This window comes from Alnus glutinosa, chromosome 11 (genome assembly GCF_958979055.1).
Source record: "Alnus glutinosa chromosome 11, dhAlnGlut1.1, whole genome shotgun sequence".
Taxonomy (NCBI): domain Eukaryota; kingdom Viridiplantae; phylum Streptophyta; class Magnoliopsida; order Fagales; family Betulaceae; genus Alnus; species Alnus glutinosa.
Genome location: NC_084896.1, coordinates 9,252,574 through 9,267,483, shown reverse-complemented (window position 1 = coordinate 9,267,483; position 14,910 = coordinate 9,252,574). Strand labels below are relative to the sequence as shown.

General features: G+C 34.5%; 1 protein-coding gene across 1 annotated transcript; it reads left to right on the top strand.

Moving 5' to 3' along the window:
* The first annotated feature begins 5,779 nt into the window (after window positions 1-5,779).
* On the top strand, window positions 5,780-11,007 carry LOC133881597 (serine/threonine-protein kinase SRK2A). Its single transcript, XM_062320548.1, has 9 exons — window positions 5,780-6,202; window positions 6,420-6,494; window positions 6,651-6,752; window positions 7,113-7,166; window positions 7,310-7,402; window positions 7,489-7,581; window positions 8,255-8,359; window positions 8,444-8,542; window positions 10,271-11,007. The coding sequence occupies exons 1-9, from the start codon at window positions 6,083-6,085 to the stop codon at window positions 10,586-10,588; spliced, it is 1,059 nt and encodes a 352-aa protein (XP_062176532.1). The 5' UTR covers window positions 5,780-6,082; the 3' UTR covers window positions 10,589-11,007.
* The last annotated feature ends 3,903 nt before the right edge of the window (window positions 11,008-14,910 follow it).

Sequence of the window (14,910 nt, the reverse complement as noted above, 5' to 3'; positions counted from 1 at the left end):
TAGTTACTTGGTTTAAAAATATTACGAGTAACACTCCAAGTTAAAAAAATATAAGGGGTAATTACCTTTTCCCCCCATGAACTACCGGCCAATGTCATTTTGCCCCCACGAACTACCACTTCGACCAAAAGAGAGCATCAAATTACCATTTTTATACACTTTGCCCCCTTCCGTCAGGAATTCCGTTAATTTTGGATGGAATATGCCATTTTTTACCGTTAATTTTGACTTAAAGACCAAAATACCCTCTACAGTAATTAATAAAAAATATAAAAATTAATATTTTTTTTTAAAAAAAAAAAAAAAAAAACCAAAAACCTGAAGGAAAAGGGGTGGCGGCAGCCACCCCTTTAGGTGGCCGGGTGGCCTGCGAGCCACCCCCCAAAGGTGGCTCCGGCCACCTCTGGGGTGGCTCGCGGCCCACCCCGACCTAAGGGGTGGCCGCACGGCCTCCCCAAAACCTGGGGGGGCCGTGCGGCCACCCTAGGTCATTTCTAGGGTGGCCGCGCGGCCACCCAGCTTCCGGGGTGGCTCGCAGGCCACCCGGCCACCTAAAGGGGTGGCGGCAGCCACCCCTTTTCCTTCAGGTTTTTGGTTTTTTTTTTTTTTTTTTTTTTTTTTTTTTTTTAAATTGAGGGTATTTCAGTCATTTTTAAAATTGAGTTAGAGCATTTACGTCTTTGCATGAATTAGACTGACAGAAGGGGGCAAAGTGTGTAAAAATGGTAGTTTGATGCTCTCTTTTGGTCGAAGTGGTAGTTCATGGGGGTAAAATGACACAGGCCGGTAGTTCTTGGGGGGAAAAGGTAATTACCCCTAAATATAATTATTTAATTTTGAAGGCGTTACAAAAGTCCTGCCTACCTTAAAAGCTAAAATCTTCCCCAAACCCTAAGGGCAGTAGCCTAGATGATTATAGAGCTCTCCCTCACTCGTTGCAACTATATCTATAAAATTCAACAATTTTACAAGTGAAAATGATGAGTCAACGGCTTAGTAAGCAAAGGCAAACAACCAATATCGTGTGTGTTATGAGAGCTCCTATTTGCTTTAAAACTTCCATCTCTTTTGTTTATCAAAGTTATTTAAAATCTCAATTGGTTCTCAAAATCAAGTAACTTTTTCTTTCATAATAAAAACAAGGTTTTTAGAAAACTACCATGACAACGCACCTTTTACATAAATGGTTAGCGCAAAAACTTATCCCTTAGCATTAAAATAATAGAGGGACTTTGCTTTTATAGTAGATTATAAAATTGGAAATCCTTAGCATCTTCCTTTCCAATATCATATCAAAGGATAATGTTTACATATATTTCAACTCATTTGCTAGTAGATAATGAGATATATGGAAATATAAACCAAACTCCAAATAACACTTAGAATGGGGGTTGAATAGGTATAGAATGGGGGTTGAATAGGTATATGCTAATATAATGCAGAATTTAATATTTTACAACCACACAAACATTCACCAAATATTATGAAAGCATTAAAACAATCAACACAAGTAATTTGGTGATGAAGTATAGACCTTTTGAAAAACTCTTCAAAAGAAAAACCACTTCGGGGCAGCCAACCCAGAAAATCAATCCACTAAAGAAGAATTAAGTTGGAGAAATGCTACAGTGGGTCCGTCCCCTCTCCTCCTTTTAATGTTAAAAAAGTAAATTCAAAACTAAAAGTACACTTTTCTTTGTTTTTGTTTTTCTTTTTGATTGAATTTGCTTTTTTTAATATTAAAAAGAGGAGAGGGGACGGATGAACGTCCCCTATGTAGCATTTCTCATTAAGTTGTACAAGCAATCACACTTATAAAACCTTTGTAATAAACTCCCTTTTGTACGTACCAAGACAAACGACCAACTTGCCTTCTATCGTAATATCTTTAGGACCTTTGAGCAATTATTCTTCTTGATCTTCTATAATGGAACTCCAATAGGCTTTAGTTATTGTTGATGAAATGTTGTGGTTTACAACAAAGATTCTAAGAGAGATGTATTTGAAATCATTAAAACTTAAATTTTCTCTTTTAGCACATAAAGGAAAAGATTTTTCTTTTCTTTTCTTATGGAAATATTGCCTCAAATCCTTACAAAATTGCACCTAGAAGTCTCCTTAAATAGACTTCAAGAAAACCTAGTTCTAAGATTTATAAACTCATCACACCCTTTTACGCAATGTAAGAGGCTTTGTTGGTTTTTTTTTTTTTTTTTTTTTTTTTTTTTTTTTTTTTAACTTGAAAATTAGAAGTAACAAAATTTAAAAGAGTCAAGCCGATCAAGGACTCGACAACGGCTCTGTTGTGTTTTTTAACTGAGATCGAACTCGAGCTTGAGTTTGGCTCGGCAAGGGCATTTCAAATTTTATTTTATTAACTCAAAAAAATAAATGAGCAAGAGGCGGTTGAGTACCTAAATCAGCTTGATCTTGCTCGAGCTTGTCTTAGGCTAGGACTTTGGCGAGGCGAGCTTGAACACAATTTCAAAACTCAGTTCGAACTTGAGCTCAAGCTCAAATATTTAGCCTACGTTGGCAACCAAATACCCGACTCGATTTCAATACAATCCTAAATCTATTACTAGCTTTAGGATTGAGTCAAACATTATCACCACGAGAGTTTTGACTGTTCTTGTGAACTGAATGGGCGACAGCAAATGACAATGATGGCCTTTCTACATTCTGAATACTCCATACCTAATATAAATTTGTATTATACTTGAATAATGTTTTATTATATGTATTTTGTTAATTTTTTTTTAAAAGAAAAAAAACAAAAAAAAAACAAAAATTTTCTTTCCTCAACGCACTCATTTGATTTTGAGAAACAAAAACATTAGTTAAGATTGCGTGGAGACTCTCTAGTCTCTAACTAACCTAATCTTCAAAGCTATCCTTTTGATGTGATTTCCACATGATGCAATGAAGATTGCGTGGAGACATAGGAGTGGACACTGCCTTAGTGGAGAGATGAATAAAATAGAATATACTGGTTGGGACGTGTAGCCAACCTGATTGGTGGTTGGTTCAACAAAAGTGGAATGGTAACCCAAAACAAAATAAAAAATGTGTGCTTTCTATTTATAGCGATGAGTCCATACATTATCCATCACCCGTTTAATTCGCGTAATGGAGACGGAGAAAGAAGGCGAGAGACGCAAGTGCAAGTGGGTTGTCAAGTGGGTTGCATGGGGACAAACACACCTTCGGAATGTCCCGTATGGACGGTAATTTATGTTGGCCTCTTAAATTTGAGTTTATATAATATTTATTTAACTAAACAGATCAATTTTTTTAATATTAATCTATTAAATTCATATTGAATTTTGTGAATTTAGATAAAAAATTGACAGTCATAAATATCGTGTGTCGAATTTAGGCTGTATGAATGTATGGGTATAAGATTATACAGTGACAGAACCAAAAACTCTTACGATGAAGGCCCAGGGGTTAAAAAAAAATTATTGGTAAGAATCAATAAGCTAAATTTTTTTTTTTTACTTAATTTTTTTTTTTTTTTTTTGGAATTGAGAGGAGGGGCATGACTTATACCGGCCCCCCTAAATCCGTTCCTGAAACTATATAAGTTAACACTAACTCGACTCATTGAATTAAACCCGTCAAATCCATCAACCTTAATCTGATAATGTCGTATTGAGTTCATAAGTTAGGTAAAAAATTACCGGCCCTAATCTTTAGTGTGCCCAAATTGTTAGGCATGTTGTGAAAAAGCTCGTATAGAACCCACGTATCCAAATAAATTTTGAACGCTTAATCACTTACTGAGACAGATAAATCTCATGTAAATTCTCTTACACGCGTCGGTGAATTAGTGATCCTTATCCCAAACACTCTTCCCTGTCCCCCCCCCCCCCCCCCCCCCCCCATAATAATACAAACGTTAGAAGATTGCCAAGAGACAAAGGATTAAGAATGTCGATTCGTGTTCTATGCGGACATGCAGAACAGAATGGATTAATTCTTTGTTTCTTAATTAGATCATATATCAAAATTCTACATCATGGATCTTTAAGCTAATGCTAGTACAAAGCCCAATTATATCTGGAACTTCATTAAGCTTGTCCACACATTAAATTAGGCTTCTTCTACAAGTTTAATTATTGAATTAATTAATCAATGTTGGTCGATCCTGTTGGACTTTAACAAGGAGGACGTAAATAGTCATCAAAAGTAGCTGAAATTTATATATTGATGGGCATAAATAGTGATAGCAATATCGTTTCACGTCATCTATGAATTCGACGTGAAAAATTACACAAAATTTAAGAGTTAAGATTTAATATAATAGAGTTAGGATCCAAACGGGGTGATTCAATTACACATGATTAATAAACGGATTAAATTCGTGTCAACTTACTTAACTCACAATTAAGCCAGCAAATATTTGTGTCAACTAAACTCATTTATATTAGACAGGTTGAAATTGGTCGTGCTCGTGTTATGTGAATTATGTCGTGTCACCCGTTTAATTTAATAGGTCCTATCAAGATTAAAGGGTTTAACACGACTAATTAAATATGTTGTATTCATGTCAACACGTAGAATGGTATATCCATGACTTGACTCAACACATATCATCGACTCGGATTACCGCTCTCACTATAGAATATAACCTTTGCACTATATTATAATCACTTTTTTGCCCATGACGTAAAATGATACTTGGAACAAATTCAACATTGATGATACCAATATAATTCAAAAACACTAGCCTAATAAAAGTGAGCCATTCATGCCCAAAATTAATGACCATATATATTACAAACTTTATCGTTTTTCTTTTTTCTTTTTCTCTAAGCAACAACCTTTATTATTATTCAATTATAAATTAATATTTTATGGAAAAATATCTTTTATTTTTCTTCTGAAAGTTGGAGAAATATCCATTGATGTGTATAGCTTGACAATTATATAACGTTGTCGGTTGTCCCATTTTTCTTCAGTATGTAATATCCCATAACAAAATCTTACATTAACGTCTTTTCAAACTATTAACAATTTACAATGTCTCATAAAATGATAAAAATCAATTTAATAAAAAAAAAAGAAAAAAAAATGGTGATAGACTCACGGACGACACTGTCGTGGTTCACAATACTGGATATAAATTTATTACAAATTGGTTTGTAGAAAATTTTATACAACCCACATATAAGATTGACATGTGTCCCTTGATATGTAAAAAGTACAAATTATTTTAATAACATGAAATTTTCAAATGCTTTTTTAATAGCATTAATAAAAATAAAACATGTGTTTCTCACATGTTTAAAAAACACTTGTCACTTTTATATGTGAGTTGTATAAAATTTCTTACAAATTGACCGTTCGTAGAAAATTGCTGTTCCACAATACCCACAACCACCCTGGTTTTTTTAAAAAAAAAAAAAAAATTTAAGAGTATTTTTGTTTTATTAAAATTTTTTTAAAGATATTTCTATTTTTTTTTTAAGGGGTAAAATCGATACATCGCAGATTCTCTATAGTTTGGGAAGATTAATTTAATCTTTCATTCGGAAGACATTTTAAATTTAGTATTAATTTGTACTTTTCCCTAATTTAATTAAAAAAACATTTAAATCTAAAGACACGGAGTCAAGTTTCTGTAACGGACGATTTTTTTAAGGAATTAAACGAACGTTACAAAATGAGCCACGGTTAAAAAACACTCCTTTGCGGCGCGTGTTCCTCCCTCCCTCTCTCTTTCTCTCTCTCTCTCTCTCTCTCTGCTTTTTTATTCGTTGCCATACAGATTATACAGTCTACCATTGCATACAGTTACGCATCTCTCTCTCTCTCTCTATTTGAAACCACTATTTCAGATTCCTTGCTTTCCTTCAAATCCCAAATTCCCCAAATTCTCTCTCTCTCTCTCTCTCTCTCTCTGTTTAGGATTCTGATTTCCAACTGACTAGGGTTTGGAGTTGGAGAATATTGCTGTGGAATTTTGTGGAAATTTAAGCCATGAATTGAAGCTTAAAGCTTGGAATTTGTCGAAGAGTGTGAGATTGAAATCAGGGTTTGGTACATTACAGAGGCGAAAGAAAGAGAAAAAGTATAAATGGAGAAGTACGAGCTGGTGAAGGACATAGGGTCTGGGAACTTCGGAGTGGCCAGGCTTATGCGCAACAAAGAGACCAAAGAGCTCGTCGCCATGAAATACATCGAGCGGGGATACAGGGTATCCGTCCGTCTGATTTGTTGCATGCGATTCGGTTATACTGTGGATTTTAGGATTTGATTATTGGCAGCTACAAAAAAGAAAAAGAACAAATATTTTCTTTTTCGAACAAGCACATAGAAAAATGCATTTTCAATTTGAAGTGGGTAAATTGCATAATTTCGTAATATGTGTTTGCGACTTCTGATTACCTGTTTCTTTGCTTCTTTGGTGGCAGATTGACGAGAACGTGGCGAGAGAAATCATAAACCACAGATCGCTTCGCCATCCGAACATAATTCGCTTCAAGGAGGTGTGTGCCTTTGTGCACATTCGATATATGGGTTTTATTTTTTATTTTTTATTTTGGCTTTCGATAATACATATGGATGCGTGTGTGGGGTTTTGTTTGAGTAGAGAAAATAGGTTTGAACTTATAGTGATCTTATTTGGTGTTTTGGATTCCTAGGTGGTTTTGACTCCAACACATCTCGCTATCGTCATGGAGTACGCGGCGGGTGGAGAGCTCTTTGAGAGAATTTGTTCTGCCGGACGGTTTAGTGAAGATGAGGTTTGTTTGTTGTTCTTGACTGATAGTGAGCTCCACTTTCACAAATTTCTGGTTCTTTAATCATGGGTTAATATTTTCAATTTTTTTCTTCAGAAGAGTTTTTTTTTTTTTTGTGTGTGTGTGTGTTTTGGATCTCACAGTATGTGTGATTTCAAAGATCTCTATTTGTTCGACTGTCTAGCTAGTTGCCTTTTTTGAAATGATTTTACTTATGAAAACAAAATTAGCAATATAATAGAAAAATGAATACAAATATCTGAATTACATCTACTTCTCCCCCTCCCTTAGTTTCTAAGCAGCCAAACAGAGTATAAAATATTATAAATTTTGTTCAATGTATTTTTCTTTGCTACGTTTCAGGCCAGATATTTTTTCCAGCAGCTTATTTCAGGAGTGTGCTACTGTCATTCTATGGTAAAAGATCTGTGGTTCTTTTTTTTCTTTTTTTTCAATTCTAGGAATCTATGATGTATATATATATATATATGTCCTGTTATGTAATCTGCCTTCTTTGTCTACATGGGGTTTGACTTTTCCCTTTAATTCCTTGTCTGAAGCAAATATGCCACAGAGATTTGAAGCTGGAGAATACCTTGCTGGATGGAAGTCCTGCTCCACGTCTAAAAATTTGTGATTTTGGTTATTCAAAGGTTTAATTACAGATTCAGCTTAGTGCGGCAAGCTTTTCTACTATGTGTTATGGATTTTTATCCTCTGATTAGCTTTATTTGTGTAGTCATCTCTGCTGCATTCAAGACCCAAATCAACTGTTGGAACTCCAGCATATATTGCACCTGAGGTTCTTTCTCGAAGAGAGTATGATGGGAAGGTAATTTAAATTAGTATGCTGTTAAACGCTTGCATTGTGTATTACTTTCTTTACTGCTTCATTTCTCTGCAGTATTAAGTCCGATTTGGATTTACTTTGTAATCACAGACCATTCATGTTTTCTAATTATTCTTAAAGACACCTGAGACACTTGTATGTCAATTGGTTGTGATGAGTTGAAACTTTTTCATATTAATCTTCAAAGATGTTTATGTTTTGGCTCAAGCAGTGTTTCAAGTACTGGGATTTAACCTTTCGCTGGATGAGTTGAAACCAAAAAGAACCCCCTCCTCCCCCCATTCGTGTTATTGTCTTGTAGTATTTTTTTCACTGGTGTCATGTGTGATCCTTTGTTATGTTCTGCCCATGAATACAACATAGCAAAAGCAGAATTTTTATTTTTTTTTAAAGGAAAATACCCAAATTAATCATAGCATGATGAATAAAGACTGCTTTTTGTAGTCGAATATCTGCTTCAGTGACTACAACAAAACCCATTCATGTATGAGACATTTCAGAAGGCAAGCAGTTAAACTCTTCTCCAGCCTGGGAAGAATAAGAAAAATTCCAAACTATGTTCCGCCCTCTTGTTTGACGTGTTTCTTTTTGTGCAAAAGATATGAATGCCATTTGCTTTTCATGTTCCATTTAATTTTGCTTTGTGTTTGTTCAGTTGGCAGATGTGTGGTCATGTGGAGTGACTCTTTATGTTATGCTGGTGGGAGCATACCCATTTGAAGATCCACAGGATCCAAAGAATTTCAGGAAAACCATCAATGTAATTTACCTCCAATTTGGTTTTTCTTGAAATTAATAGGTTTCTTATTTTAACAGTTTAATAGCTTTACCATTTCTCATGCAGCGAATAATGGCTGTGCAATACAAGATTCCAGACTACGTTCACATATCTCAAGATTGTAAACATCTCCTTTCTCGCATTTTTGTTGCAAATCCTCTGAAGGTATGCATGAGAATAGGTTGCTAATCTTTGTTAAGAATTTTGGATCAACTTATCTTAGAAAGACATGAATGACATCAATCTAATTTGCATTTGTAATTGTTCTCAAAAACACTTTTGTTACTAATCAGGTGTGTTGGAACACTTGAGATTTTAGCTGACATGTTTGGTCCTTAAGTTGTTATCTGCCTTTTTCTTGACTTGTTCTAGCTGTTTAGAGGCTCTTGGGTTTTCATTCTTTGAACTGAAACTGGGAAATAATGTTTTGAATCTCATTTCTTTGATAGGTAATTATTAAATCTTTGAGATGAAGAGTTATTGGCAAAAAAGTACGAATTTCTTGTGATGCACCCATCAAAGATTGATTTATTGCTGTTATGTCTGCTACTTTGTGATTCTGTGGATTTCAAGATTTTTTTTGTGGGGTCCACATGCCATGCTTTATCGAAGCAAGAGAACTATGGATTTCAAGGTCGTGTCATTTTTTAAGAGTTATAGGTGTTTGACTTGCAGGGGCATAGCTGGAATGTTGTAAAATTCCTATGCCTGATCTTATATTTAGGATTATTTTCTTAATTATGTTTGGTCTAGATTACCAATGAGCTCTTGGATTAAATGGCACTTCCTCCATCTTTCAGAATGGATTGGATTGGATAATGTGGTACCATCTTAGCTGCAATCCAGAACTCCTGCACCGTAATTCTTAATTCTGGCAACTTTTTAGCCACCAGGATACAATCTTTTGAAACCCCAACTCCAACCCTAAATACCATTCATGAGCCATAAACCCATAACCTTAAAATCCTAAAGCCCACCATAAGCATCCATATGCAGATTCCTAAATGTGTCCTATATCATCTTGCCTTCAAGGGTCATTCATGTTACTGTTTTTTCTTTTCCCGGGACAGATTATTGTAGGAACATCAAGAAGAGTTACAACAATCACGCTGGCAGCCATGCCAAGGCTGAGCCTTATATGTTCTAAGAAGAGAACACAACAGGGACACAGTATTAGGTTTCTTCATCATAGGCCAATAAAACAACAGGGAAAACTGTATTAGGTGGCTTCACCATTGGCCGATAAACTATCTTTCTAGGGCGTCCTTCATTTCCATTGAGAGGAAATTCCTTGATGTAACCTCGTGCAACTAATTGCTGTGTAATTAGCTTTTGCTTCTACATAAATTTTGTCTGGATTCCTGTACACTTGATTACATTGAATCAGATCTATTTGACAAGCGATTTCCTTCTTATAGTTGGCCTCTGCTTGTATTGTACACTTTTGTATTTCTTCAGAGACAATTATGGCCATTCCACTGGGACAAATTGTACTATGTATAATCCAAGATAATTTGGGTTGCACAGTGCACATCTAAAATCTAGATTCAGATAATTAGTTACAAGAAATCTCATGTCTCAACTTTTTGTGATTTGCTTTTGGAACAATTCTACATTTTATTTACATAATTTTTTTAAAAAAAAAGTTTTGTAAGTTAATGGTCACACGTATGGAATGTGGGACAAGCGTCTATGGAGTGTGAGAGAGGTGTTGCTACCTAGCAGGTGTCAGATAGATGTGGCTCCTTTTGTGCTATGTAGTCCATGTCCTTGATTGTTTATTGTTATTAATGTTGACAGCTTTTATCATTTATGAATAGATTGAGAAATTACGAGTTATATCATGTTTGCTTTCTTTCTTTTCCGTTGTCTTTTTTTTTCCGGTCTTGGCAGAGGATCAAAATTAAAGAAATCAAGAGTCACCCATGGTTTTTGAAGAACTTGCCAAGGGAACTAACAGAAGCAGCTCAATCCATCTACTACGAGAGAGAAGACCCTAGCTTTTCTCTCCAATGTGTTGAAGATATAATGAAAATTGTTGAAGATGCCAAAGTTCCTCCCCCATCTTCCCGATCAATTGGCGGCTTTGGCTGGGGGGGAGAAGAAGATGGTGACAGCAAGGAAGAAGATGTGGATGCTGAGGAGGAAGAAGATGAGTATGAAAAGAAAGTCAAGGAGGCACATGCAAGTGGAGAAGTTAATATCAGTTAAGGACCAATTTGTTGCTTCTCATTTATTAGAGACCTAAAGAATTTTGGTCTTCAATATCTCTAATTTCAGAATGGTTTTCGTTTGTATAGAAGTCAGTTTACTGCTTAGGACATTGTTTTCAATAAATGTTTGTAAATTTATAGTGATGTGGTAAGTGTCCGACTTTCAACTGTAAGTGAATGTTAGTCTGTCCTATCACTTTTATCTTGGATATATTAGGATTTGAAAATACCTGTGTGAGTTTCACTTGGTTTAGTAGGTTGAGTTGCATGGTTGGCCTTAAATTATTGGTTTTGCATGGTCTACGACTCTACGTTCCTACCAAAGAACATGGAGTTCTTGTAAGATGATTTACGGAGGTTTGGCCTGTTCAAAGGGTCACCATATCAATAAAAATATTTGTAGTATGTTGAATACAATTTGTAGCTTTTGTGGTGGACTTTTGTGTTGCAGGATGTTTGTATGCCACTCAACATACTGATGCCTGAAATGTTTTTTAAAATGCCTGTTCCTTCTGTTTATTAGGGTTTACTTTTATATACTTTTTAACAATGCAAATCATGCCTATTCCTCCATGTAGAGCAATATTTAATAGGATATTTTGGAGACAGAGAGATAGTAGGCCAAATGCAAGGTGGCATGGTTACATTGATGGTGGTTGGGTTGGCGTGGAGGAAAAGCAGAGGAGTAAATGACTTATTTTGGACCATCGGATATCATTGAATATAAATGAAAGTGACGTATGGAGAAACTAGACCATGAATGGAAGAGAAATGGGAAAGAACAGAATTGAAGGTAAGGTAGACCCTAAAAAGGACTTCATTAAATTTACCGTTTATCACTATTAGATTTTAATCTAATAGTAATTTTAAAAGTCACATCACATTTGGAAGGACAAGAGGGAGACAAAAGTCTACTTCAAGCATTACTTGCGTTATGACAATTGAAGTTGAAGAGAACTAGAGTTTACATGCATGTTTGCTTTTAATCCCATCCCAACTTCCATTCAACTGGGTTGCCCTTAAATTTTTGAGAAATGCTACCTTATACACCACGATCCCACTACCATCCCACTTGGTTCTACATGGAATTTTAATTTATTTATATTTTCTGTCTTTTGAATCCTGAACGCGCATTTTCCCTCCCAATGCGTTTTGTCTCTCTCTCTCTCAAAGAGAAAAGAAAAAATCTCTCCATTCTTGCCGGATAATCTCTCTCTCTCTCTCTCTCTCTCTCTCTCTCTCTCTCTCTCTCTCCGATCGGCTATCCTTCTCTAAACGGAATCATTTCGTTGCTCAGGATTGACTTTTATTTTTTAGCATTTCATTTGCTCAGGATTCTTAACCAAAAAAAAAAAAAAAAGTAGAAGGCAAATAGGCAATTGTTCAGCTTTACACAAAAATGGAATTGTTAGAAATACAATAATACATAGCGGAATAAATTATTTGATACATTTTATGTATCGAAATAAATTTGATCTTACTTAGTTGTTCCGCATGCTTCGTTATTGAATTCTTCTCTCGGTGGTAGAGCATACTACTAGACCAATACCCACATATTCTACAGTTTAAATGCCTTCCACAAATTCAGAAAACGAGAGAGATGGACAAACACATACATGCTGCCACACATTTTTACCACAGAGACATGTTCAGTTTCTTTTTCTCTATTTTCAGATGGATTACATTGTAACCAAGCATCATTATACGTGGAGTAATGCCAAGCATCACTCCCTTTGGTATTACAAAACGTCTTTAGGGAAATGATGCATTACTCCCTAAGTCAATATAACGCACCTATAGGGAAAACGGTTTTGGCTGCCCACTATAGGCGCCAATATTTTCTACAGGAACCATTCTCAAAGTTGTTCAAGTTTACACATAAAATAAAAAAATAATAATAATAAAAAAAAAGAAGAGAAAAAAATACACATAACCCTCTTAAACTACCATCTCATTTTCAATGTCGCCCTAGACTACCAAAAAATGTCAATGTCCTCCTTAATGATAATAATACCCTTCATAAAATTATTAATTTTTTTTTTAAAAAAAAAAAACTAAAACAATTATTTAAAGAAATCTAAAATAAATAAATAAAAAGTAATACAAAAAAAAACCCAAAAAACAAAAAAATTAAAAATAAAAACAGGTTTTTCTTTTCTTTTCTTTTTTCGTTTGTTTTTTAATCTTTTTTTATTATTATTAATTTTCAGTTTTTTTTTAAAAAAATAAAATAAAAATTGTTGTTTTTTCGTTTTCTAAATTTTATTTTATTTTTTCCTTAATTTTTTTAAATTTGTTTTTTAAATTTAATTTTTAATTTTAATTTTTTAGTTTTAGTTGTTTTTCGAATTTATAAGGACATTTTTGTCTTATTGAAAAAAATTTATGGTCATTTTTGTCCTTTTGTTGATTTTAGGGGGGTGGACATTGACATGTTTTGATAGTTTGAGGAGGACATTGACACAATTGGTACTTAGGGGTGTACAACCGGTTGCGATAGCGGTTATTAGCTCTAACCGCAACCGCAACCGGGGTCCCGAGTTATTCCTATTTCAATAACCGCAACCGCAACCGGCTATTTTAAAACAGTTATTAACTAGATAATCGGTTTTCATATATGTTGAATTTTTCAATTTTTATTTCTTTTACTTGTATAGACCAGGATTCTATCCCAAAATCCCAATCTTTCTTCCCCAGTTTCCATCATTCCCTTGCAGGTTTATGGATGGGGAAGAGGTGAACATGGGAGGCTGGGATTTGGAGACAATGACAAGAGCAGTAAATTGTTGCCTCAGAAAGTTCATCTACTAGCTGGAGAGAACATTGTTCAGGTACTGGCACATAGTGCCAACCACCAATTAACTATAGATTAGCTTAACTGGAAAGAGGGGTGTCTAAAAAGTGTAGATGGATGTCCAAATCAGTACAGCTTGCAATTATGGTGTCATGATCTGCATAGTGTTGGGTGAGTAAGAGACAAATCAAATCCACAAGGTTTCTTCTAACTTATGCCATCTTTAAAGCCAAAGTCATCATTCTTGTGGTTTCATCACCGAAAAAAGAAATCCCAAGGGTCTGCGAAATGTTTATATAATAATGTGATAATTCATATCAAGAACCATGAACAAAGAAATATGAGAACATTGTCTGGGATGGAGGAATTTGTTCGTATAGGCACAATCAACCTGGTCTAAGTCATCTGTATGGGCTCATAGAGAAATAATGGAAGCAACATTTAAAGAATTTCTGGTTTTTTCCATTGTACTTGAAAGTCTTAAAGGCATAAATCCCTTTTTCAAAATTGATTTTTACAAAGAATAGTCATTACCTGTAAAGTAATTAGCAAGGGGGGTATAGCAATACACAAGTTATGACAACGTTAAGTTGTTTATGGATGGACTGACGTTGTTCAGTTATATATATATATATATATATATATATATATATATATATATATATAGAATTATAATTTTATATAATAATAAAAACCGGTTGCGGTTACCCGGTTATTAACCGGTTTTTTAGAGTGTAATAACCAGTAACTGCAACGGGGTACCCGGTTACCCAGTTATCCAGTTGCGGTTATTTCTGGTTTTCCGATTTTTCCGGATAGCGGTTATTAACGGTTACCAGTTATTTTCGGTTAATAATCGTCCCGCTTGTACATCCCTAATTGGTAATTTTGGGAGAGGGGGGGGACATTGACAATTCAGTGGTAGTTTGAGGAGAATATGTGTACTTTTTCCAAATAGTAACTAGTAATATATAAGTCAAACATATTATAAATATTAACTAGTAAACAGATTAACTAATAAATAGTAACATATAAATTAGTAAGTGTAACATATTCATTAGTAACATATAAATCTAACATATCACAATTTTTAACTAATACTAAAATATTAACTAATAGCTAGTAACATATTAACTAATAAGTTATAACTATAAACTATATATATATAATATACATACAAATATTAAGTAACCTATATGGAACAGGTCAATGATATTTTAAGGATTTTTTTGGTGAAATTAATGGAATGAGTCTGACAAACAATAAAGATGATGGAATAAGGTGATATCATTAATGGAGGTTGAAGGAATAAGAGGTAATAGTAATGGCTGATTCGAGGAAGCCAACCTCCACTACAGACAAGCAATCAATGCCAAGAGATAATCCCCCTTAAAACTCTAGAGGCTTTATATATAACCTCTTACAAAAACCCATTAAGATAGAAACCATAAAAGGGACTAGCAGCCCAACTACCAATCCACTAGAGCGGCCTATACAACCAGTCTTTATTTACTTAGCCCAGTTAA